Source organism: Ctenopharyngodon idella, chromosome 10 (genome assembly GCF_019924925.1).
Source record: "Ctenopharyngodon idella isolate HZGC_01 chromosome 10, HZGC01, whole genome shotgun sequence".
Classification (NCBI taxonomy): domain Eukaryota; kingdom Metazoa; phylum Chordata; class Actinopteri; order Cypriniformes; family Xenocyprididae; genus Ctenopharyngodon; species Ctenopharyngodon idella.
In genome coordinates this window covers 32,050,446-32,077,641 of record NC_067229.1, presented here as the reverse complement: position 1 = coordinate 32,077,641, position 27,196 = coordinate 32,050,446, and the positions used below count along the sequence as shown (strand labels likewise).

Genomic DNA, 27,196 nt, shown 5'->3' with positions numbered 1-27,196 from the left:
CCCTCCCCTTTTCAAAATCGACGCAGTGGACGCTGACGCCCTCTAGAGGTGTATGAGTGGTTGACACGATAACCCACGACAGTATTGGATGTTTCCTTACATTTCTCTAGAAATCGGAATATATTATTAGAATAACAATGCGAGTAAAAAGTTTAACTAAAAATTCTGAAAAATGATATATTTATGTTCCTCTTTTGCTTTAGTGATAACAACACTTAAGCTGCATGAACCTTTTTTAAACGTTCTCCAACATGATTTGAAAATGATCCGAAGAACATTTTGTACTTCAGTGGAAGCAAGAACAACCACCTGTACAAAGCTCTCATGCTCATCGTCACAAAATTGTAGAATGTTAAATATTTCTTTCTAAGACATATTGTCTAAAACACTTCCAGATTTAAAACTAAATTTTGAAGCCCAGATTTTAAATCTAGTCTCAGACCCTATATTGAATTTCATGTAAATTTAAATTATTCTTTTAATAATTATTGTAAAATTATTAAACAACTGGTGTTTGTGACTGCATATTTATTTAGATAGGCCTACTACATAAAATATTTTAAAAAGTCAACAGCTTAAAAATACACTTCACATTTTTCATCATTCATATTTTAACAAGAAATTTTGATGTTTAAAAATGTTAATATCTATGTTATTTGTCAAAAAATTGATCTTCATTTTATACAATGTTATTGCAAATTCAACATACAAGTAATTGTTTAAAATTCAGTTTCTTAAAGTTCAGTTTAAAACGTTTACAACAACATTTTATGGGCAAAAACAAAGAAATTAAATCCTTCTTGTAAAAAATAAATAAAAATACCATCTATCTAAAAATACTATCTTTAAGACAAATAAGTAGAGACAAAACAACAGCAAAACAAACAATTTTTATCAAATAAAAAACACTTAAGAATAAAGAGAATTCAATTTCTCTCTATCATTACATGCAAATGACTTTTTAATTACATTTTTCTCATTAGCATCAACATTCAAATCTAATAAAAAAACATGCAACTGATACATTTATTTACATAATCTTAACAAAGACAAACAAACAAACAAATCAATAATGGATGCTCCTTACAAAAATATTGAATTTAGGCCTTGTTAAGAGCTCTGTCAATATCATCTTACATGAGATCTGGTTTTGCATCATTACACAATTACAAGACATAACATTTTGATTTCATATTGTATCTTGCAACATGATCAAATCAATACACAGAAATAGGGAGAGAATCCACTGATTCATGATTCAATTTTAAAGGGATAGTTCACCCAAAAATGAAAACTATCCCATGATTTACTCACCCTCAAGCCATCCTAGGTGTATATGACTTCTTTCAGACTTTCATCTTCTTTCAGACGAACAAAATCGGAGATATATTTAAAAATATCCTTAGTCCTCCAAGTTTTATAATGGTAGTGAATGGGGTAGTGAAAAAAATGCATCCATCCATAATCAAAGTAATCCATATGGCTCCAGTGGGTTAATAAAGGCCTTTTGAAGTGAAGCAATGCGTTTTTCTAAGAAAAATCTCCATATATAAAATTGTATAAATTCAAATAACTAGCTTCCGGCGGATGACCGTCGGAAGCTAGAACCTTTTTTTCTAAGAGTGAAATAAGAGTCAATACATCATCAATCCTTCTTCCAAAATGTGTTTTTGTCTTACCCTTATTTCCTATGGTAAGCCTATTATAAGTGTTTATATTTTAGAACAAGTGGGACGGTTTTCGCGGGAAATTCCGTACATACGACACTTGCCCTTTCATGTCTCATCATATCTGTAAATAGAGAAAAGTTCTGGCTACTCTGGGTGCAAACAGAACCCCCTGGAATGTGATTTTTACCCCCCGGGACGAGATTTTTAGCTCTCTAACAGAGTTCATTGTAATGCATTATATATTGTGAAGGGTCATATTCACCCGCACAGTCTCGCAGAGCGAAGCAAAGCCTAAATGTTCTTCCCCAAAATGCATGCATTTTTGTTTTATAACCACTAGAGGGCAAATAGTTACATAGTGTACAATGACAATCTTCAGTATAATAAAAGCATGACTTCTCATACAGCATAGCCAAATCTGCTGTCATACTTTGCAGGTGCTGTAGCTGGTGTTAGTGGAGGGTGAATGCTCAGTTTGGGTATGGCCCACCTGGCTGTAGGCCACACCTGAACGGAAGCTGGAGATTCGGCTGGTAGGACGGCTCTCAGGCGCAGGAGCATCCTCTCTTTAAAGACAGAAAGAAAACAAAAGCTGTTTATCAAAGACATCAAAGCCCGAATGTCATGTTATCATCATCAAATTTCACGTGATTGAAGGAAATGGAGGGATTCATGGAGAAAAATGGAGGGGTTGATATCACCTAATCTCATTGGAGAACTCTTTCTCCTGACGATTCCAGTTACATCTGAAGACGAGAAGCCATATAATGAGCAGGACGATTATGATGAGCAGTAAACATCCAACAACGGTGCCTGTGATGACCCCTGCTCTGTTAGGAGCTGTGAAAGATTACGATTATTAGCATTGATGAATATGAATAACCAGTTAGCATCAAATCTCTGGTCTGATGAGCACTGGAGTGACGCTCACTTACGCTTCACAGCTTGAAGGTTAAGCCGACAGCTCTCTTTCCCAACAGCATTGGAAACTTCACAGGAATAGACACCGGAGTGGCTTACAGAATGGTTACGGATTAGAAGTTCTCCTGTGAGGGAGTCTAATGTATAGAGAAAAAAACATGCATAAAATCTCATTCATTAAAATAAATCTGTGGGGTTCTTTTCCACCTCTGTAGAAATGTTAATATAAATACAAATACCTTTTTCAGGTACTAAAGCCTCCACAGAAATTAGATATAATTGACAAAATGTCCCTTTGTAGCCATTTGTGTCTCAATTGGAAAATTATGTAAATGTTTTTTTTTTTTCTCTCTCTCTCAATTTTTTTTTCTTTTAGAGTTAATTATAATTACTTTTATACAGAAATAATTGATCTAGAGTAATTGTAACATGTATGACTGTAATTGTGTAAATCACTGTGAATAATGTAAATGACAGCTTGCTGTTCACTTTCTTAAATACAAATATATTGCTCTCTCTCTCTCTCTCTCTCTCTATATATATATATACACACTGTCTTTACACTGTTTATATAAACAACTTAGTTCATGAATCATCCTTGTTGAATTTTGATGACAATTAAATTATTTCATACAAAAACTATAAATCTCTTCAATCTTATATATCTATATATCATCACTTCACTCTTGCATTTTAAAAATATTAAAAACTTTTAATAAAGGTTCCAAAAGATTTTTTTTTTTTTTTTACTTTTTTGGCTTTCCAAAGAACCTTTTAGTAACCAGTTCTTAAAATAACATTTTTTTTTTCTTAGTGTGAAGAACATTTTAATAATATAAAAAAAGAACCTTTTCCCACTATAAACGACCTTTTTGTGGAATTGAAAAAGGTTTAAAGGTTCTTTGTGGAACCATCAATGCCAATAAAGAACCTTTATTTTTAAGAGTGTATTGGGCATAAATAAATAAATAAATAAATAAATAAATAAGTTATATAATCCATATGGTAAATTGTATAGGCTCCACATTCTTCTGCAAAAGCCATAGTTTGTATATCAAAATAAAATAATTATTTTAGCTATCAAAGTGATGGTTTGCGTACTGTTTTGGGGAGTCAAAACTGTTTACAGTCTGTGGTTTAGAATCACTGATGGAGAAGCAGCATGTCATTACATTACATTACCACCAGGGGTAGCACTAACTCTGATTGGCGTCTGGAGGAATGGGACCTCCGCTCTCTCTCCTCCATGAATACAGCAGAGGTGCGGAGCCTTGATCCGATCTGCAGCGGAGAGATGCTGCCTCACCCACGGCTTCACCACCATCAACCCAACACTTCGGCACGGACGGCCTCACTACCACACAGAGAGTCAAAACACTGTTAGCCTATTATTCACCCTTACAAATTCAAGACTGTTTGAATTACTGCATTGTGCAATTCTGTAGGGAGCCAAAAGCACTGCTGAGAAATGGTGCATGGCTATTTTCCTCAAGGACTCTTTCTCTTCAAAGTAAACGTTTCAAAATCAAGGAAAAATCCAATTTTGAATAAAAAGTCTTAAACCAGAAGTACTTGGGAACTTTTGTTGCAGGTACAAATAAATAAATAATAAAAATAAAATAAAACTGTAATTCTCTGTAATGGAACAGTTTATTGAGCCTTTAGGGAATTTTTTTTTTTTTTTTAACTCAACCTGAGCTTAAAATCTACACATTCCAACAAGCAATGTACTCAGAAAAAAACACTTTTTACCCTTGCAGTAAGGGGAGTTCAAAGAATATATGCTGCCATGCTCTGAAGGAGCTACTTCAAATGATCACGGGCATAAACTGTAGTTCTAAGTGAACAAAACTCTGATTAAGTTTGCATATGTGATTTTTGTTAAGTATTATATTTGATAGGCCTTTATCAGGCTTTTATGGCTCATGCATTAGGCTATGAAATGAGCATATGGAGCTCATACTCAAGGAGGAAAAAACACCTCCATTTTATTTAGAGGCCCAAAGCATAAATATGCAATTTGGTGCAATATGCTGATGTTTATGGCCAAAAAGTAAGATGAAATTCTGAAATATAAATCCATGAGATCGTTATAACAGTATAGCAGACTACTTAGATAAAATGCATATAAATATCAGTTGTCACTCTATATCTCCCAATAACCTGTGTTATAAGATTATATTTAAATGCTTAGTTTTAGGATCAAATCTCAGTAGTTTTTATTGCTGGGGGCAAAACATAGTGCAATGCAATATAATGATGAATGAAAGATGTACAAATAAATGTTCCTTGGATGCCTGATGAATCATATTTGATATAATTTAATATGATTTTAATGTAGGGATTATGGATAATGGATAAAGTTGCTTTAAGTTGCTATATCCATGATCCATAATCCCATAAATTAATTATTTCCTCATAATCTTTAATCAAAATAACTTCCCCTCCCTTTTGCAGTGACATCTCTTCTCCGATGATGTGTTTACTGACGCGAGGACGGGGCAACCTGTCACTCACATGAGATCAACTAATAGCAAACCACAACCATCCAATCAATTCCACATGGACAAAATCAAGTCCTGCCCTACATTTTGTCTTGCTCAAGAAGCTGTTTCATAATAGGGAAGAAAATATGGCAGCAACTTCTGTTTCATGCATTCTTTAAAGGGTTAGTTCACCCAAAACATGAAAATAATGTAATTTATTACTCACCCCCATGTCGTTCTACCTTCATTCATCTTCGGAACACAAATTAAGATATTTTTGATGAAAGTGAGTACAGTGGTTCTACCTTAATATTATAAAGCATCGAGAATACTTTTTGTGCACCAAAAAAACAAAATAACGACTTTTCAGCAATATCTAGTGATGGCCGTTTTCAAAATCAGTGGTTCAGAGCGCCAAAGTCACGTGATTTCAGCAGTTTGGCAGTTTGACATGCGATCTGACCCGCTGATTCGAAACAAAAGATTCGAAGCAGTGTTTTGAAATCGGCCATCACTAGATATTGTTGAAAAGTCATTATTTTGTTTTTTTGGCGCTTCATAACATTAAGGTAGAACCACTGTACTCACATGAACTGTTTTAAATATGTTTTGAGTACCTTTCTGGATCTTGAGAAGTTCGGTGACATTGTTGGCAATAGAGGCCTCCATTGGATTTCATCAAAAATATCTTAATTTGTGTTCCGAAGATGAATAAAGGTCTTACTGGTGTAGAATTGGTGTAGATTTTTGGGTGAACCCTTTAAAGACCCTTCAGAGAAACGCTCTGTGTAGTATTCAAATACATGATATTACCCATCACAATCAGCAATATTTTCCGACTGTCCACCCCAGGTGCCTTTTTAACTTTGCACTGATACGTTCCAGCATGGCTGACCATCAGCGAGGAGATAGATAGAGATGCATCTCCCTGGGATGGGTCTACAGCTGTGAAGTTCACACCTTTCATTAAAGCAGGGTCACCATGGGCATATCTCCTTCCACCTGTATATGATATGATCTAATAGACAACAAATGTAAATATCAATTAAAGTTGATAGTTGTTTTTCAACACATACATAAATCATCAGTAAGAGGCTGGTCAAAGCAGTGCCTAGGTAGAGCGATTTGTCATTTCACTGATATAAGCAGTGACAGATCGCCTTACGCACCATCTGGTCTTTTTTTGTGGTGTCTGGACTGACAACTGACCACTCAATGTCAAGCTCGCCAATGTCTGCTGGACCTGACGTGTAGGTGCAGTCTAGTGTAACAGGTTCCCCTTGAGCCATCTGCATAGTCTGTGGTCCACTGGAGGTCACTTTCATCGCTCCTGTCACATCTGCAAAAGTTTGGCAAAAGACTGATGTGCATCTACTTGCAAAATTCTCTGAAGAGATGTTTAGTCATGACGTCAATGTCTATGCCAATCTAGAAGGATAATCGATATTGATTTCTCTTCATTTTGAATGGGATTTTACAACAGTATTTTTATTTATGAGTAAAATAAGGCTGTGGTTAACATTACTTGAAGAAACTTTCATGTTTTGTTATATTATACTATGAAAACCCATTTCCGCTACGTAAGAAAAAAAAACATAAATCATAATTATGAGATAAAAAGTCATAATTATGACATAAAAAGTCAAAATTATGAGATAAAAATTGAAAGATGAGATAGTCAATCATAACTAGTCATAATTCTGTGATAAAAAGTCATTATTAAGACATAAAAGTTGGAATTATGAGATAAAAAGTCATAATTATGACACCATAAGCTGAAAGGATGAAATACTAAATCATAATTATGAGATAAAAATTGAAAGATGAGATAAAAAGTCATAATCACGACAAGTCAAAATTATGACATAAAAATCATAATAATGACAAAATCAGAATGATGAGATAAAATCAGAATTATGACAAAAAGTCAAAACGAAATAAAAAGTCATAATTATGATATAAAAAAATCTATATAATATATTTATAATAATTTAATACATTTTTATTTTCATAAATTTGATATAATCTTGACTTTTATCATAATTTTAACTTGGAATCTCGGATTTTTATGTTTTAATTATAATTGACCAAAGCATGATTTTGTTCTTCTTATGTGACAGAAATGGGCATATATTATACACAGCCACACCTCACATATGATTATATACAGGGTATATACAGGAATCATGGAGTTAAATTGAATACCTTTTAAGACCTTTTTTAAGACTTTTTCCATACATTTTAAGACCTCATCGCCACTTCAAGTTTAAGCAAAGATACAAAGGTTTCAGGTTTTTCTGGTATCAGTAGTTTTCAGGTATACAGAAACTGAAGGAAGTAACGTTAGCTATTAAAACAACACTGCATAATGTTCACAAGATTAATCATTATTAATTATTAAGTAAGTTACAAAAGCTATTTCATCAAGAGCAGTGAGTGATTTCCTTGTCTTTTGTTGTTTGATTAACATTCAAAACACACAGACAACAGGAATGCAAGGGCTGCTGTCTCTTTAAGACATAATGCATGGATCAGTACACTGACACTGAACACATGCGTTCTTTCTCGAGTGTATAAGTTCACTTAATAACCGACTATGTTTGCTAGGATACTCGCCAAGACGGGCATGTTGACAATTTTTGTGTGAATTTATCCATTCAAGCGCAAGACTTGAAAGAGAACTCAATGTTTGCACACTGTACACGCGCTTCCACGTGCGCGCTTCGGATGAGTGCACAAATCTTCTCACAGCGCGCGTGTAAGTTCTCTTTCACGCCTTGCACTCGAAACGTTTAAATTAGCCAGGCTTAAATGCGTTTAGTTTAAAGGCAGATAGCAATGTGTTCTGTTCAGGTCTCACCTGTGCTCGCGCGCTATCAACACTCGGATGATGATGGTGTAAATGACTGCTCATATAGAGCATACAGCACTCGCATTGAACAAAGTTTAGGGGAAGCCAGAATGCGTATCCATCGACAGAAACATACATTAGCCTAACTCTGTCTGTTTTATTTATTTTCAACAAACCATATTATAGATGCGTATGCGTTGTCAGATATGAGATGAACCGAGGTGCAAATGTGTGCACGGTTGGATTTTTTACTGAGAACCGTTACACCCCTAGTTCCAACTCCTTATCCTCCAACCATTTGCACGAAAACTTCTATTTTCCTATTAGTCAACGATGTTGCTTAACAACCGAGCGTGAAAGGACCTGTGCTATCAGTCAGTCAGTGAGCGCGGTAACAGATGACATCAAATCTAGCGGGATTCTATAAATAAACTACACAGAATCACACTATTCGCCTACGCAATGATTAAATTCAGGTAAACTTCAGCATACACCCTCTTTGGACAAATATACATAATGAAGATTATACAAAATGTAATACCTTGGAAATGGCTTTTAAGACTTTTTAATACTTTTTAAGGGCCTTAATTTTCTCTAAATTGATTTATCAACTTTTAATACTTTTTAAGACCCCGCGGACACCCTGATATAACTATATCTATATAACGACTACAAGGTAACCTTACAGCTTTGTGGTAGTTTTAGACCTTATTTAGCAACATGTTATAAACATAGCACACGATACTTCCAAATATTCTAGGTATGACTCTGTGTAATGTTTGTAGTTGTAGAACATGACTTTATTTTACACATAATTTTGAAACTACTATTCTAATTTCAGATGAAATTCATGGACTGAAAATGAAAACTCTTATTTTAGAACTACACACTGATTACAAATGTCTTCAGACTGTAAATATAGCATTTTGGTCAACAAACTATAAGACATTTTTCTTTTAACTATGATATACTGAAGCTTCAAACCAAGCTGAACATGAAATAAGTTATGAGCATAACTATAGTCTTTTTAATTATTCTGTTCTTTCTAGGTCATTCAGCTTTTTTTCTGTCATTCAAAGTCTAAGGATGATTATTTTCAATTAGCCTGTAATTCCAAAATTCTTGATTTCATACTGAAGTTCCATCCTTGTACTCCCTCATGAATGATTCATATGGGCTCATATAATGAAACTCTCCAAATGATTAATATCTGGATTTCGTCCAGATGCTTGTGAATAAATCCCATCATACATCCATGACTTGGATGAAGGAAAACTTTCAGGCCTAATTGAGGAACTTTAGCAGGGTTGTGAGCAGAATGTCAAATTACCTGGTCTTGTGCTGGAATTCAAGTTCTTTGTGAAGAAACTTACTTGCTTTGAAAAACACGGCGAGCGCAGTCAATATCATAAATGAGGACAATGGGGACAAACTTGTTCGTCTAACACAAGGCCGTTTTAGACATCTGTGAGAGATGAAAGTAAAAAGAGAGTGAAAGCTAGAAAAGAGGAGCATGACTGAAAGAAACTATGAGGGAGATAATGAGCATGTCTTGCTGGGTACCATATTTTGAACTTTCAATGGTAACACACAGTACCTTGTGTTGCAGCAGAGATTTTGTGCATTCATGTCTGGACATCCTTTTTTGTGCCACTTCCTCCCATTCAGCTGATTGAAGTTTTTAGGACACATGCTCAGCCTAGAAATGAAAAGAGACTGCAAAAGGATAGTCATTTTTACACCAGTAACTCATTCTGTCTGATATTTTGGTAACCCCTTACAATAATGTCCCATTAATTAACATCAGTTTATGCATTAACTAAGATTAACTAAAAATAAGCAAGACATTTGTTACAGTATTTATCTTTGTTAATGTTAATGAGTAAAAATATTTTTTTTCAATGTTAGTTCATGTAAACTAATGCAGTTAACTAATGTTTACAACTATTTTATTACATTTTTAAGCATCAAAATATGTGCCACTGTCACATTTAGTTTTGGGTTTTGGATCACTTTAAGGTTTTTATGTCTTTTATTTTGTAATCATCATAGCTATGTTCCTAGTTTTGTCATGTTCCTTGTTATGTCATGCGATTCCCCTGTTCATGTCCAAGTCTTTTCAAGTCAAGTCCTCGTTTGATTCTGTTTATTCTGTCACCATTGTTAAATATTACTGCACTTGGGTTCACTTCAGCTTGCCTTCAATGGACTATATGTTACAGTCACTTTACTAGTGCATGTCCACAAAATTACTCATTCCAAAACTACTAATTCCAGCTTGTTATAAAGAAATTCAATGGTAGTATATGATTATCATACATATAAACAGAAAAAAATAGAATGCAAAACCTGGAAAATATTATACTGTAGCAAAAAGTAAAATATACTCACCTGTTGTGACCAGAAGATATTTTTACTCACAATCACAAAGCGAAAAGTTTCTTATCTACTTCCCTGCTGAGAGTGGGAAAAAAAAAAAAAAAAAAAACACATCTTTGTTGTTTTTCTTTTTGTAACACACTCTATTCTTCCTCCTACACTATTTTGAGAGCCTGTAACCTCATTGTTCACCAAAATCTTTCCAGTACCATGCATTATACAACACAACATTTTGGTTGCTTTTATGCTGATCGACCGGAACAACTGGTTCCTCTGCATGAGCAGGAAAATAGGCCATGAAAACATAAGATAAAATGGAATTATACATAGAAACTTACAGATGGAGGGCCAGTTCATCTCTGTGCTTTAGTCCTCATGCATGTCACCTTCTGAATGGCTCCACTGTGAGACAACAAGTCACTTCTGGTATCAAGTGAAGGTGGTGCCATGGTAATGTGGTCCACTGAGACTGGTCTCAGGTGACAACTGGTTACTCCACTCAGAAAAACAAAGGACAGAATAATAAATTATTGGAACAATTCAGTATATCAACATGCAGGGCATTTGTTTAATGCAATTGTGTTTACAAATAAACAAAGTTTTTTTTTTTTTTTCTTGCTATGCACAGTGCATTTTCACCAAGATAACATGCAGTGAAAGTCCATCTAAAGGTGGTTCCTTTACAATGAAGAGTAAGGCTCCACACACCTTCATGAATAGGCCACTGCAACCTTATCTTTAAGAAATACACATGCTTGACTATGAGAACCATTAACATAAATGAAGCTGAGAATGATTACTTACATTTAAGACATTTAGCAGCTGCTACAGCTTCACATGTGAGACTGCGATAGTCAACAGATGGCAGTTATGCAATTCAGAAAGACTGTTGGGAAAAGAAATGTTTCCTAAACAAATACAAATAAACAAGACAACACTGTTTTTTACAGTTAATCCAATTCTAAGCATTTGAGTTATGCTGTTCAAAGATCAAAGACTATCCATTGATAAATAATGCATACAGTGTGGCAAATATTATAGCAAATATGAGCACTTATGTTTTCTCAATAGCACATGAGAATGAGATCACAACTTTTGCTTCATGACCTGCTGTGCATATGGGGTAGGTGACCACGTGCAATGCTGCATTTCCATGAAAAGCTAAATCCTATTTATTTATTTTTTAATGTACATAGAACTACATTTGTTAACAAATGTTCTTCATGTCTGTTACGTCCCCTGGTGGCATAGAGGTATGAGGAAGACGCACATAATAAAATTTAAACACAACCTATAATCTTGGTCTCTGGGGAGTACTGTGGGTGAGTGACACACGGACAATCAACATGACAAAAAGTGGTTCGCTTTATTTACAAAAAGAATATAAGTTCACACAAATGAAAACACCAACCAAAAATCCCTATTTACAGCTATATACAAAGAAAATAAATTATAATAAATTAAAGCAAGCCACAGAGAAAAAGAAAATGAGCGGCGCTAAACAAACAAAAAAACAAAACCAAAACATTCACTAACTAATTCCCGCCCTCTAAACTAACTGAAAACAAAACCAGAAAATAAAGGAATCTTCGGCGTTCACGCCAGAGTCAGACAGAATTCATTGTATATAGATTATGCCTTTTCTTGTGTTAAGCAATGTTTATAACTAAAGCTTCACTATCTATCACAGGGGTTCTCAACCTTTTGCAAGCTGGGCCCCCCCCAAAGCTGGTTCATTGCAGTTTATTCAGGAGTTATGTATATACAAAACTATAACTTTTTATGACAGTAGTTTAGTGATAAAAAAAAATTTGCAAATTTTTTTTTTTCAGGTTTTTTTCCCCCTCCCATCCTGGGGGGCGCGCCCCACCGGTTGAGAACCACTGATCTATCAGAACAAAACTTACACAAGGTTGCGCCCGCTCCTTCCCTAGTGTGTCTAAACAGAGGCTGCGTCCGAAACCGCCTACTCAATGAGTAGGTACTTAATTTCAATAAGTACTTACTTAACGAGCGCTAAAAGAGTAGGTACTTAATAGCCAGATCTCCTTGAGTATGAATGCGATCCGAAAATAATCCGCCATGTTGACGTTATCATGTGACCTACGACGTTATCACAAGCGCAACAACTTAAAAGATATGAGTGACAGGTTTAATTCATTTATCTGTAAATATCTTGATATTGATCAAACTTGCTTATTTTGTGGTCTTGTTGAAGAAACAGCTGCCAGTAATTTTGTAATTGTAGTACAACTAATATATTTTGGGTTAATTTAAAGTTCTTATATTTTTATAATGCGAGTTTTATTTTTTGTTGAATACGTTGTTAATTTCTTTATTTTATATGCAAAAATGTTCATCCACAAGCAAATTACATATACATTTAATTTGTTTTCCTTTTTTTCTTGTTGAATTAGCTCTAGTTTCATCCCTCAGGCTTATAATAAATACTTTTATGCATTATGATGTATTCAAAATATTTAACCTTATCATCATGCTTTATGTCTGTGTATATAATCTCAAACTATGATGTATATAAACACATGTTTGTTTTTTGTCATTATTATTGTTTATTGTTACCTAGTTGTGTTTTCTTCAGTGTTAGCAATGTCTGAAGCCAAAGATAGCAGCAGCTGCTCGAAGATCTCGCCTTTGGAGAAGACTGATTTTATACTATGAATACACACTACACAAACACAGCTGATGTGAATACATCTCAATTTACAGTCAATTCATGCATTAATTCATTGCTTAAAATATATACATTTACTGATAATAATAGCATAATTAATAAAAAAAAAAAGTAAAAGAATTAATAAAAGTAATAATGAAAATAAATAAACACATATACAAGTCAACAACACATGAAACAAAGCTTTATTCAAATTTATTGACCTAACAATCACATATTTACAATCCTACTGCCATCTCACACAGCTGTGCCCATTCTGCAGCTTTATTCTGATGAAGCAGCTGATGAACACCTTCATCCATCATGTCCCTCACTGCTGCTCTTCTCAGTGGGGACATCGTTGATCCAGAGGATGAGGAAGATGATGATGGACCCCTGAACCCCACAACCTTGAAGCAAGAGTGGGAGAAGATGTGCAGGACAATCTGGCTGCTGCTGTGTCTGCTGCAAACATTCATGTGCTCTCCATCAGCATGACTAAATAAACAGATTAAAACATTTTACAATTCATTAATGTCAGCATTCTGTTTCTTGCCATATTTCATTTAATATTTTTACAATTACTTGCTAATCTTTGTCGTAACTTCATTACTTTTGTGGTGTGGTGGGCTAAACCACCGAGCTGGTCAGCAGAAGGTTGCTGGTTCAATCTCTGGAGCATCACCTCCAGTGTGTCCTTGATCAAGTCACTTGGAAGGAGGAGTGATGGAGCGTCTCGTCCATGGCTCTACACCATTTCCAGGACCTGCTATGGCTCTCCATCCTCAGTGCTCACACCAGTCTGAGGACATTTCACATCCTACAATAATGCACAAATATAATACAAAAGCAGTCATCCTAACAGCACAGTGTCATTTGATTTCTGTATTAGAAGTAACAAAATGATCTTACTTTATATTTTTGTTTCAGGTTTTCCTTTTTTGCTGTAGTCACCTTGTCTTGTAGGTCCTGCTTCACCACAAAGCTCTGCAGCAAATGCACAGAAATCAAGATTCAGAAAAGTGCTGTAATAACTCTGTTTAAATTACAATAATTAAAATAAACTAGACTTTAGATTTAAATAGACATTCATTTCTGTAGTATCCTCACTCAAAGCCTTTGATGGCAGCATTCCTTCATCACCGGATAAACACACGTGTGATCATCTGTCCCTGTAACATCAGACAAGATTCAAGTTTCCTCTGAGATTTGTGTGCTTAAATCTACATTTACATGTTTATGATGTGTTAACTCTCTTTTTATCCAATACAAATGTTCCTTAATTTACCAACAGTACTAATGGACAAATAAAATAGATTAAACTTATGTTTATTTTATGTAGATTTATTTATTTACATTATTTTCATTCATGTAATGTAAGCAGTGTTAACAACAGTGAATTCTACATAATAGCACACATACCTCACTCATACATAATCCATCACTCATAAGCCATAATACTTAAAGAAGATGTTCCTGTCAGATGTTAAATAAACATTTAATAAGCACCTTTAAGATGTGGTTTATAATATGCAAGTCCACTTCGGAGAATTAAGTTATGTGTGTTTACTAGAGCTCCCCTGTTATCATAATAAATCGTGTTTTTACTGTAAAATCACAACTATAGTGTCTAGCATCTTTACACATTAAGCGGTTTACTCTACAGTAGTTCAACAAATGCTATTTTATTACAAGGAACCGTGTTTTTAGTTTTCAATACTCATATTTGAAAGCATCCGCGCCGCTTTTCTCCTCCGTGTTCAATTATGACGCATCCTCTCCCGTGGCCTCCTGGGATAGAAAAGTATCGATCGAGGAACACTTGAGAATCTGGACGGAAGTAGTAGGTCATCCGGGAACTTCTCGACTACTCGTTTATGATTACTGAGGTTTCTGACATACTTAATTGCTCGCCTACTGCTTTTTCCCTATTATATAGTAGAGAAGTAGGCGGTTTCGGACGCACTTTAAGTAGACGCACGTCCGCATCTCGCGAGAATTAGTACGTCACCTAGGTACTCTTTTTGCTTCGGACATACTTATTCGCTCGCCTACTGCTTTTCCTCTACTAAATAGTAGAGAAGTAGGCGGTTTCGGACGCAGCCAGTGTCACTCCTGCGTGTTTGTAAGATGTAAGTCACGTGACATACTTTCCTTTTCTTTAACACCGGGCTGAGGAAGTTTTTAGTTCAGATAAGACGATCTCTGTATCAAACTCCACAAACAATCAAACAAGCAAGCAAGCGAACCACCACTAATCAGCAGCATTAAACAAATGGCACAGCCAACGAACACTCCAAGCTCCCTCCCCTTCCGTTCTCCACAGCGTCTTTTATCCTGATCCCGTTAATGATCGGATGTTCTATGAGATGACTCATCATGATGGACAGATTACTTGACCAATCACAGCACCTAAAACAGAGAGACAGCAGAGAGCGGAAAAACAGGAAGAAACCAATAACAAATAACAAAAGGGGAGGGGACAACAACCTTAACACGTAACAATGTCTAAACCAACTAATTTTAGGATCTTATGCTCAAATTATTATTTAACATGATAAAGCTATATGTATTTTAAATATTACACATTTATACAATTTATTCACTGTCAGAAAAAATAAAATAAAATAAATTGTTGTACCCTTAAAGGTGCAGTTTTTGCACATTATTATCTGAGTGTTCATTACAGTTTCTGTTGGCCAAAACAATGGTTTGATATTCTGTACATTTTTTTTTTTTTTTGCTGTTTTATATTGTTGTTGTTAATATTTGTTTGGTTTATTTTCTGTTTACACAAACATTTCAGTTTACATTGTTTGCAAATGCCATTTAGTATGATCTTTTGTTGTCTAATGCAATTACATTCATTTTTTTTTAATCCACATAGCCTACTTTTTTGGGGATAAATCCAAATAGAGAGAACAGAGTAGAACTGAGAGAATAATCAGTTTAAACACAAGTGGGAGGTCTGAATATCTTTCGGTGTCCACTGCAGACAGAGATCCGCTTTATCAGGGCAAAGTGCGAAGTACGTTCATGGAAAGCAACAAGTGTGGATCATAAAGACGAACTTTCACCTTTCTTGGTTTTGCTGCGTTATAATCGAGGTGTTATATTCGGCTGTGCAACACATTTTCTCGAGCTATTTGATCAACCCGCTGCAGGAATGAGTGAAGATCAGTTTGACGTAGTTGTAGTCGGCGCAGGCCTGTCTGGACTCAGCGCAGCTCGCAGGCTGCAAAAGAGAAATGCGCAACTCCGCGTGTTGGTTTTGGAGGCCAGAGGTGTGTCGCTCGCATGAAAACATACTTTTTTCTTGGATATTCTCTTTAATGAACTCTACTTGCATATGTCTGCAGTCCACTTGCATAGCCATGCTAAACAAGAGCATTTCATATTTGCTTGTTTTCTATTTTCTGCATACAGACCGTGTCGGGGGAAGAACTGTAAGTGAAGACCTGCCAGCTGCGAATGGCGTTGACCAGTGGGACATGGGGGGGCAGTGGGTGTCCAGGTAAGCTTTACATGGTAGTGGTGGCGGTGATGATGATTATGGCATTTTTCAAGTAAGGGTTTTAATGTCACTGTATGCATTGTAGACAACTCCTATTTGGCGTGAGGAGAGGTGAGGATGAGTCTCACACTCACATAAGGTGGAAAAAAAAAAAAACGTAATTATGACATATAGTCATTATGACATACCAAATTATATTTATGTGATGAAAAGCAGTAATTGTGACAGAAAGTCAAAATTATGATATAAAACGTCGAAATTAAGGCATATATTCATGAGATGAAAAGTAGAAATTATATTTAAAAAGTTGGAATTAAGGCGTATATTTATGAGATTAAAAGTAGAAATTATGACATAAACGTCAGAATTATGACAGTCATAATTTTGACTTTTTATCATACTTTTGACTTTAATCTCATAATTATGACTTTGTCATAATTTCGAATTTATCTTATAATTTCGACTTTTTATGTCATAATTAAGATTTACCAAAGCATGATTTATTTATTTATTTATTTTGTATGTAGTGAAAAAAGGCTTCCATACTTGCACCAAATAACAAGACAGCACAAAAGTAATCACTACAAATCCACTCATGCATGTTCTCCTCCCTTTTGCTTGGGTTTCCTTCTGGTGCTCCGATTTCCCCCACAATCCAAAGATATGCAGGATTGGTGAATTGGAGACACTAAATTGTCTGTAGGTATGAGTGCGAGTGGGAATTACATTTAGCTGGCTAAAATTAATCTATTTGCTTAAATATTGTAATAATAAAATGTATACACTTAAAACACATGACATTAATGAGACTGAGCCTTTATTACTACCTTTATTATGAAATGAACTCTTGCTGGAATGTTTAGTGTGGTTGTATTGTGTTATTTGCTTGTTACCCAGCATATACAGCATGAATTTATTTGTAATTTAACAGGGTTTTGAAACAACACATATTTGTGTAATAATTGGACCTTTGATTCAAAACCTCATAGTTACTGACTGAAATATAGTCCTTGTGACAATTAGCTCCGATCTCCCTATAGTTTATTTATTTATTTATTTTTTGTGATAATTGGAACATCACAAAAGCTTAAGCCTAAAAGCAGTAAAAAAAAAAAAAAGAGAGCGTTTTCAAGCATTTATTGCTGCAACCCACTAACCAGACTATTAGAAAAATACCCTAAGCTACTCTCAGAGTCCACAGAGATCAATAAACAGCTGTTGCCTGGGGCTGTCAAAGCCTTCGCATTTGACGAGGGCAAGCAGAATTTTCATCCAATTACACAAAAGATGATTTTCTGCCTTTAGACATCCGAATGTGTGCAGAAACACGGTTACTCGCAATTTTCTTGATTTTCATTTCCTGTAGCTCGCAGACCCACGTCATGGAGCTTATTCAAGAGCTTGGTGTGGAGGTCTTTCCACAATACACAGAGGGCAAGAAGGTGCATCACATGGGTGGTCCGCATTCTAAAATCAAAACGTATGCTTCTAGCATCCCATCATACTCCCCGCTGATCCTGCTGGACTTCACCCAGATTCTGTGGCGGGTAGGAGAAACAGCACAATCTCATCTGACAAAGTGCCAGTCCACAATAGAATAATTATTTTTTTATTGAGTAGTAGAATGTGACTAATAGCCATTATTTCATATCTTAATGGATGAATGGACTTTGGTTCCATGCGGTATTTAAGATGCATATTTTACTTATACGTTCAGCCATGAGCATATGCAATAAATCTTTTAGATTGCTCAGACCTGTATAGATGTATGAAAGCTTTTTAGCTGCTATTCCTACTGAGTGGATTAATGTTTTTTTTCACCAATCTCTTGGTCATTTTTGACATCATGCTAGTTATAAGCTCAACTATGAGGATAGAAATGTGTTGCTGGTGTTAGGGCTGCATGAAATTGGGAAAAAAAAAAAAAAAGAAAGTTATTTGGATTTTCTGCAATATACAGTATCTCGCAAAAGTGATCCCTTCACATTTCAGTAACTATTTTAGTATATCTTCTCAAGGGACAATACTATAGAAATGAAACTTGTATATATTTTAGAGTAGTCAATGTGCTGATTGTATAGCAGTATAGATTTACTGTCCTCTGAAAATAATTTAACATACAGCCATTATTGTCTAAATAGCTGGCAACAAAAGTGAGTACACCCTAAGTGATAACAGCTCTAGATCTTTTAACCATGCAAAGCCACATGTCCTATTCATCATGTTCATGTTTTTGTCTGCTTGATAGGACCATACAAATTTGCGTATGTTGTATTATAGCAGTTAAAATTTGGTGCTTTGAGTACAATTCTCTCATACTGACCACTGAATGTTCAACATGGCACCTCATGGCAAAGAACTCTCTGAGGATTTGAGAATTAGAATTGTTGCTCTCCACAAAGATGGCCTAGGCTATAATAAGATCAGTAACACCCTGAAACTGAGTTACAGTACAGTGGCCAGGGTCATACAGAGGTTTTCCAAGAGGGGTTCCACTTGGAACAGGCCTTGCAAGGGTTGATCAACGTAGTTGAGTCCTCGTGCTGTGCGTCAGGTGCAGAAGCTAGCTTCAAAAAACAGACGCATGAGTGCTGCCAGCATTGCTTTAGAGGTTGCAGAAGTGGAAGGTCAGCTTGTCAGCGCTCAGACCATACGCCGCACACTGCAACAAGTCGGTTTGCATGGCTGTCGCCCCAGAAAGAAGCCTCTTCTGAAGCTGGCTTACAAGAAAGCCCGCAAACAGTTTGCTGAAGACAACCTGTCCAAGAGCGTGAATTACTGGAACCATGTCCTATGGTCTGATGAGACTAAGATAAATTTGTTTGACTCAGATGGTGTCCAGCATGTGTGGCGACGCCCTGGTGAGAAGTACCAAGAAAATTGTGTCTTGACTACAGACAAGCATGGTGGTGGTAGCATCATAGTCTAGGGCTTCATGAGTGCTGCTGGGACTGGGGAACTGCGCTTCATTGAGGGCAAACATGGATTCCAACATGTACTGTGACATTCTGAAGCAGAACATGATGCCCTCCCTTCAGAAACTGGGCCGAACGGCAGTTTTCCAACATGATAACGACCCCAAACACACCGCCAAGATGACAAATGCCTTGCTGAGGAAGCTGAAGGTGAAGGTGATGGAGTGGCCAAGTATGTCTCCAGACCTGAACCCTATTGAGCACCTGTGGGGCATCCTCAAGCGGAAGGTGGAGAAGCACCATGTGTCTAACATCCAGCAGCTCCGTGATGTCATTATGGAGGAGTGGAAGAGGATACCAGAAACAACCTGTGCAGCTCTGGTGAATTCCATGCCCAGGAGGATTAAGGCAGTGCTAGATAACAGTGGTGCTCACACAAAATATTGACACTTTGGTCACAGTTTTGATATGTTCACTTAAGGTGTACTCACTTTTGTTGCCAGTTATTTAGACAATAATGGCTGTATGTTAAGTTATTTTTAGAGGACAGTAAATCTGTACTACTATACAAGCAGCACATTGACTATTCTAAAGAATTTTCATTTCTATAGTATTGTCGCTTGAGAAGATATACTAAAATGGTTGCTGAAATGTGAGGGGTGTATTCACTTTTGTGAGATACTGTATATTGTGATGAAAAATATTGAAAAAAATACTGGAAGTTTCAACAGATGACTTGAATAGCTCTATTTGGAAAGCATGGTTTTTCCTGGGTCAAAAATGGCCTTCAGTAGTGGTGGACGAACATGGTCATCCACTCACACACAGTACAGTACATGAACTGCGAGCCCAGTACTGACAATAAATCCAAAATAAATGCAAATAAACAGTTCATAATATTAACTCATCTCATCCTATTTATTCGTGAAATGTAAAAAAAAAAAAAAAATCACTGTCAGGACAGATCATAAAACAAAGTGCTTAGAACTATTTTATATTTAAAAATATGTAAAATTTATATGTCAGAAGTCACAGAGTGACTTATTTGAAAATCTAGTAATAAAATGAACAACAAAGTAACACATTACATAGAAAAAGTGGTAGGTCTATCATTATTGCATTTACACTCCAATACCTAATGCACAGATCATTTGACATACAGTATCAAATTGTTTTGTTCCGTCCATTGGTGCAGTTGTCAATCCAGAAACTTTGCAATTTGCAGTAAAATATATATTATATACAGAAAGTTAGCAAAGATCTTTGCCATTGAACTGAAGCTGTAAATTACAATGCAAGGTACACAAAGCTGCACTCCTGCACAAACCTGTTATAATCAATGAAGCTGTCTACACTGTGCAATGAATCTCTTATTGACATTGGGCCAGATTTACTAACAGTTTGAGCCAGCACAAACCCTCTTTTGGCGTTAAAAAAACTACTGTCTGGATTTACTAAAGACATGCAGTGCAAAATTAGTGCTGAAAAGGCGTGGACTGAGTTGTTTTTGAGGCTGACCTTATTGTATATGCATTTGTAAGCATTTCCCTTTGAGACGCAAAATGTATGGGAGGAGAGTATTTAAATGAATCATGCAACGCGATTTACTAATGTTTGCGCTAGTCAATTTACTGGTATTTGCTCCATTATTTAACACCCCCAAAAACGTGTCTTAACCCATTTTGTGACATGGTTGCCATTGTTGCTGCTAGGAGGAGACACCGCAGAGAACAGAAAGCATGTGGTAGAAGGGAGAAAACATTTTCCACTCGTATTAATTTCTTTGGAATGCCAGAGGAAGGCGTAATCCGAACATATTGTTGTTATTTTTCATTTGCACAGCTCTGCTTATTTGCGACCCAACACTAATTTGCACTGCTCCTGGTAGATTGTGTTGGTCATTATATAAATGATTTGACTGCATCTGTGTTCTTTAATTTGCACGTCAGCAGTAGATCACGCGCAAAACTTGCCACTCCCATCGGTGCGTTTGTGCAATTGCGCACTTACGCTAATTTGCTCCATTTAGTACATCTGGCCCATTGTGTTCATACTTTATTGGTTATAATGAATGGATTCACAAGCTCTCAGAACTTGCACTGAACAAAAATTCTGCCGTGTTGAGCGGATTCTGACTAATAACTTAAACACCTCTGATTGGCCATTGCATTCACACGCTCAACAGATATGTCTGTGATAGGCTACAAAGCTCATCGCTGCAAAAACATAATGTAAATAGAAACCTTTGACGCTTTTCACAGAACGCTTACACAAACACTCACAGTAGCATTTTAAAGCAGCCAGCAGTGGGTACCAGTACTGCGGAATGGCAGGTATCATCACATTAAATGATCAAATAAATCTTTGGTGGGACAAAGATATTTTTAATTCAGGAAAAATCCTGGAGAGAATGAATAATTCTAGAATATTTGGGGTGTTTTTGACCAATTCAAGTGACTTTAATATAATAATAATTGATTTTATTGTGATTCTTATTAAATATATTAAGCAAAACAAGAAATATATTTTAATAATAATAATAATAAAAAATACTGTAAAATTACTATACAAATATCTATGGCTTAATTTACTCAAATGGTATGCCATTAACTTTTATTTTGAAGTTTTTCTGGCAAATAAATAAATGGGCTGCTGCTTTCAACGTGTATGTTCATTTACACATGTGCAGCTTACACGTGCAGCTTGTAAGGGTAGCACATATATTTACTTAAACCACAGCCGATTTGGCAGTTACACTAAGCCATATCATGATATTGATTTTATTTTAGTATATCGTGCGGCCCTCACTGGTGTATTAAAAGCATGCTTTTACAAGTGGATTATGTGTATATCTCCTAGATTGACCGTCTCACTAAGACCATATCAGTTGAAGACCCAATGAGTTCTCCTAATGCCGAGCTCTATGACAGCATGACGCTTTACTCCTTCATGGAAAAACACATCTGGTCCACACGTGAGCATTGTGCATTTTTTGCATGTTTAGTTCACTGCATTGTTGCAAAACAGCCCTTTGACATTTGTCGATACTTATCTATCTGTCCCTGTGCGCCCTACAGAGGTAAAAGAAGAGATATCCTTGTGTAGCCGTATCGTGTTCGGCCTGGAAGCCTCTCAGGTCTCCTTCCTCTACTTTCTTATGTACTCCGCTGCAGCAGGGGGCACCCTACGCCTCCTAGAGACCACACCTGGCTCGGGTCAGGAGTTAAGAGTCAAGGTGAGGGAGAGCGATAAGGTGGATGAATGACACAGAGACGTGACAGAGATAATTCTCACTATCTGCATTGTTGTTTAACAGTATAAGCACAGTTTCAGATCCTAAAGAGGACAGTCATTGATTGAAAACACAGCATTTGTAATACCAACAGCTTTTAAAGGAATAATTCAGCAAAAAATGAGTTTTGTCATTTTCAGCAAAAAAAAGAAGAATTTTGTATTGATTTGCTCTCATGCACATATGGCTTGTTTCCTTCCACAGAACACAAAAGTAAACACAGTTCTTGTAATATAACAACATAGTGATCAAGGCCTGTCAAGCTCCAAAAAGTACTAAAAACACCATGAAATTATTATAAAAAGAGTTAGATATAGACTGAAATTTCAACATCAGTCTGCGATTTTTGAATGTGGATTTGTATTTCATGGATAAATCATTTTTGGAAGATTTATAGATGTATAGATGTGGTCATTATGGATCGTTATTGTATGAAAGACTTTGTAACAGAAGTCTACTTTTGTGTTCCACTGGGAAAAAAAAATCTGAATGTGAAAGTGAAAGTGGCATGTGAAGGCCAAGTATGGTAACCCATACTCAGAATTTGTCTTCTGTATTTAACCCAAAAGTTAGTGCACACACATTAGGAAGTGTGAATAGCGAACACACACACACACACACACACACACACACACACACACACACACTGCAAACCGTGGACACACACACCTGGAGCAGTGGGCAGCCATTTTTGCTGTGGCACCGGGGAGCGATCGGAGGTTAGGTGCCTTGTTCAAGGGCACCTCAATCATTTCCTGCCAGTATTGAGAATAGAACCCACAACCTTCACGTTACCAGACTCTCTAATAATTACACACGTTTTTTAAATTTGAATAAAATGAAAACTAAAACACTTTCAAATCACATGAGCCAATATTTTATTCACAATAGAACATAGATAACATAACAAATTAACATAACAAAATTTTTTATTTAATGTTGCTCTAAAACCTTTATATACCTTTCAGCATTCATAATGCCTTCCAAAACATGCAAGCTGCCCATAACGTATGCACTTATGCACCCCAATACCATCAGAGATGCTCGCTTTTGAACTGAACACTGATAACACGCTGGAAGGTCTCCCTCCTCTTTAGCCCGGAGGACACGACATCTGTGATTTCCAACAAGAATGTCAAATTTGGACTCGTCTGACCATAGAACACTTTTCCACTTTGAAACAGTCCATTTTAAATGAGCCTTGGCCCACAGGACATGACGGCACTTCTGGACCATGTTCACATATGGCTTCCTTTTTGCATGATAGAGCTTTAGTTGGCATCTGCAGATGGCACGGCGGATTGTGTTTACCGACAGTGGTTTCTGGAAGTATTCCTGGGCCCATTTAGTAATGTCATTGACACAATCATGCCAATGAGTGATGCAGTGTCATCTGAGGGCCCGAAGACCACGGGCATCCAATAAAGGTCTTCGGACTTGTCCATTACGCACAGAGATTTCTCCAGTTTCTCTGAATCTTTTGATGATGTTATGCACTGTAGATGATGAGATTTGCAAAGCCTTTGCAATTTGACATTGAGGAACATTGTTTTTAAAGTATTCCACAATCTTTTTATGCACTCTTTCACAGCTCTGCCCATCTTTACTTCTGAGAGACTCTGCCTCTCTAAGACATCCCTTTTATAGCTAATCATGTTACAGACCTGATATCAATTAACTTAATTAGTTGCTAGATGTTCCCCCAACTAAATCTTTTCAAAATGTCTTGCTTTTTCAGCCATTTGTTGCCCCTGTGCCAACTTTTTAAGACCTGTAGCAGGCATCAAATTTGAAATTAGCTCATTTTGTGCATAAAATTGTAAAATTTCTCAGTTTAAACATTTGTTATCTATGGTCTATTGTGAATAAAATATTGGCTCATGTGATTTGAAAGTCTTTTAGTTTTCATTTTATTCAAATTTAAAAAACGTCCCAACTTTTCCGGAATTCGGTTTGTGTGTGTGTATATACAGGTGCTGGTCATATAATTAGAATATCATCAAAAAGTTGATTTATTTCACTAATTCTATTCAAAAAGTGAAACTTGTATATTATATTCATTCATCACACACAGACTGATATATTTCAAATGTTTATTTCTTTTAATTTTGATGATTATAACTGACAACTAAGGACAATCCCAAATTCAGTATCTCAGAAAATTAGAATATTGTGAAAAGGTTCAATATTGAAGACACCTGGTGCCACACTCTAATCAGCTAATTAACTCAAAACACCTGCAAAGGCCTTTAAATGGTCTCTCAGTCTAGTTCTGTAGGCTACACAATCATGGGGAAGACTGCTGACTTGACAGTTGTCCAAAAGACGACCATTGACACCTTGCACAAGGAGGGCAAGACACAAAAGTTCATTGCAAAAGAGGCTGTTCACAGAGCTCTGTGTCCAAGCACATTAATAGAGAGGCGAAGGGAAGGAAAAGATGTGGTAGAAAAAAAGTGTATAAGCAATAGGGATAACCGCACCCTGGAGAGGATTGTGAAACAAAACCCATTCAAAAATGTGGGGGAGATTCACAAAGAGTGGACTGCAGCTGGAGTCAGTGCTTCAAGAACCACTACGCACAGACGTATGCAAGACATGGGTTTCAGCTGTCGCATTCCTTGTGTCAAGCCACTCTTGAACAACAGACAGCGTCAGAAGCGTCTCGTCTGGGCTAAAAAAAAAAAGGACTGGGCTGCTGCTGAGTGGTCCAAAGTTATGTTCTCTGATGAAAGTAAATTTTGCATTTCCTTTGGAAATCAGGGTCCCAGAGTCTGGAGGAAGAGAGGAGAGGCACACAATCCACGTTGCTTAAGGTCCAGTGTAAAGTTTACACAGTCAGTGATGGTTTGGGGTGCCATGTCATCTGCTGGTGTTGGTCCACTGTGTTTTCTGAGGTCCAAGGTCAACGCAGCCGTGTACCAGGAAGTTTTAGAGCACTTCATGCTTCCTGCTGCTGACCAACTTTATGGAGATGCAGATTTCATTTTCCAACAGGACTTGGCACCTGCACACAGTGCGAAAGCTACCAGTACCTGGTTTAAGGACCATGGTATCCCTGTTCTTAATTGGCCAGCAAACTCGCCTGACCTTAACCTCATAGAAAATCTATGGGGTATTGTGAAGAGGAAGATGCGATATGCCAGACCCAACAATGCAGAAGAGCTGAAGGCTACTATCAGAGCAACCTGGGCTCTTATAACACCTGAGCAGTGCCAAAGACTGATCGACTCCATGCCACGCCGCATTGCTGCAGTAATTCAGGCAAAACGAGCCCCAACTAAGTATTGAGTGCTGTACATGCTCATACTTTTCATATTCATACTTTTCAGTTGGCAAAGATTTCTAAAAATCCTTTCTTTGTATTGGTTTTAAGTAATATTCTAATTTTCTGAGATACTGAATTTGGGATTTTCCTTAGTTGTCAGTTATAATCATCAAAATTAAAGGAAAAAAACATTTGAAATATATCAGTCTGTGTGTAATGAATGAATATAATATACAAGTTTCACTTTTTGAATGGAATTAGTGAAATAAATCAACTTTTTGATGATATTCTAATTATATGACCAGCACCTGTATGTATATATATATATATATATATATTAGTTAAAATATCAACATTGAAAGGAACTCCAAAGTGGTTGTATAGTGTGAGTTAGCTTGGAACTGAACTATAGTATCAGATATCACAGTTGATTTAGGTGAAAGGGTGAAAAACGGCTCATTTTGAAAAGCTTTTATCTGCTGGTCCTCTTTTACCTACTTTCTATCAGCACTGACTGTCGTATTTATCTCTCTACTAGTTTAGGTCTTACTTTACCCTTCTAACCACTGGGCACTGCATGCTATTACAATGCATACTGTATTCCCTATAGCACACAGGCAATGCAATTGGTAGGCTCATAAAACAAAACAGATCTATCACAGTAGCATGACACTTTTTTGCACACCAGACATTTTAAACACAATTTGTGGCAGAGGAGAAGCCCAGTGGAGCATTGTGGCATAACACAGACATCTGTAAGGAGATGGTGTTGTGTTTTTTGTGCATTGAGAGCAGCAGCTGTGGTTGACCCTAGTGTGATGCCCATCTCTCTCCACAGGGAGGCACTCAGCAGCTGTCAGAGAAGCTGGTGGAGCAGATCGGAGCGGAGCGGGTTCGGTTGGGTGCCGCCGTAACGACCATATGTCAGGTAACGACTCCATCAGCGCAAGGTTGACATAGAGATAACGAGCATTTCTCCACCAGCGGTGCGAGTGATAAGTTCCATTCCTTTAAACGAGATACTATTCAGATACCAAGACATGGGTCCTGCCTTGTGCTTTTCTTATTTTTCCCCCCTTTTTTTAGTTTGTTTTGCACTGCCTCTTCCTTTCCATTTCTGTATAATGCACTGTTGTACGCTGAAGTGCTTGTCATGACTAAAATATTTAGATAACCTAAATCAAATCCACTCCATTAGATCGTTCTCATTTGAGAATTGGTGACACAAA

The 27,196-nt window shown here is 36.5% G+C and overlaps 2 protein-coding genes across 11 annotated transcripts in view; one reads left to right on the top strand and one right to left on the bottom strand.

Annotated features, from left to right (window-relative positions):
• Positions 1-534: 534 nt before the first annotated feature.
• vsig8a (V-set and immunoglobulin domain containing 8a) lies at positions 535-15,596 on the bottom strand. Of its 9 annotated transcripts, none has more exons than XM_051908417.1 (15): positions 14,089-15,596; positions 13,891-13,965; positions 13,592-13,798; positions 12,314-13,476; positions 11,112-11,193; positions 10,646-10,805; positions 10,320-10,385; positions 9,526-9,644; positions 9,302-9,393; positions 6,247-6,416; positions 5,891-6,095; positions 3,793-3,945; positions 2,606-2,728; positions 2,372-2,510; positions 535-2,236 (listed from the first exon to the last, which is right to left on the bottom strand). In XM_051908417.1, exons 8-15 carry the CDS (start codon positions 9,618-9,620, stop codon positions 2,095-2,097), a joined length of 1,119 nt encoding a protein of 372 aa, XP_051764377.1. In that variant the 5' UTR covers positions 9,621-9,644; positions 10,320-10,385; positions 10,646-10,805; positions 11,112-11,193; positions 12,314-13,476; positions 13,592-13,798; positions 13,891-13,965; positions 14,089-15,596; the 3' UTR covers positions 535-2,094. The 9 variants fall into 9 exon arrangements, with proteins under 9 accessions (XP_051764377.1, XP_051764378.1, XP_051764371.1 ...); XM_051908418.1 differs by having other exon boundaries at positions 9,526-9,627; XM_051908411.1 differs by having other exon boundaries at positions 9,526-10,385; positions 14,089-14,150; positions 14,401-15,596.
• Positions 15,597-15,974: 378 nt separating this feature from the next.
• The window catches only part of si:ch211-127i16.2 (probable flavin-containing monoamine oxidase A), a 54,389-nt gene continuing 43,167 nt past the window's right edge, over positions 15,975-27,196 (top strand). For both annotated transcript variants that reach the window (XM_051908405.1, XM_051908404.1), the window contains exons 1-6: positions 15,975-16,262; positions 16,405-16,492; positions 17,859-18,039; positions 22,267-22,381; positions 22,485-22,642; positions 26,806-26,895. In XM_051908405.1, coding sequence (XP_051764365.1) covers positions 16,145-16,262; positions 16,405-16,492; positions 17,859-18,039; positions 22,267-22,381; positions 22,485-22,642; positions 26,806-26,895 — 750 coding nt within the window. In that variant the 5' untranslated portion in view covers positions 15,975-16,144. The remainder of the gene's footprint in view (positions 16,263-16,404; positions 16,493-17,858; positions 18,040-22,266; positions 22,382-22,484; positions 22,643-26,805; positions 26,896-27,196) is intronic.

Excerpts from the sequence above, each read along its gene's own strand:
- vsig8a (XM_051908410.1), bottom strand. The coding sequence starts at position 9,662 with ATGACTATCCTTTTGCAGTCTCTTTTCATTTCTAGGCTGAGCATGTGT. Across the intron at positions 6,417-9,301 it reads CGCCGTGTTTTTCAAAGCAA|ATGTGACAGGAGCGATGAAA; the intron begins GTAAGTTTCTTC and ends AAACTTTTGCAG. Across the intron at positions 3,946-5,890 it reads AATATTGCTGATTGTGATGG|TGAGGCCGTCCGTGCCGAAG; the intron begins GTAATATCATGT and ends TCTGTGTGGTAG.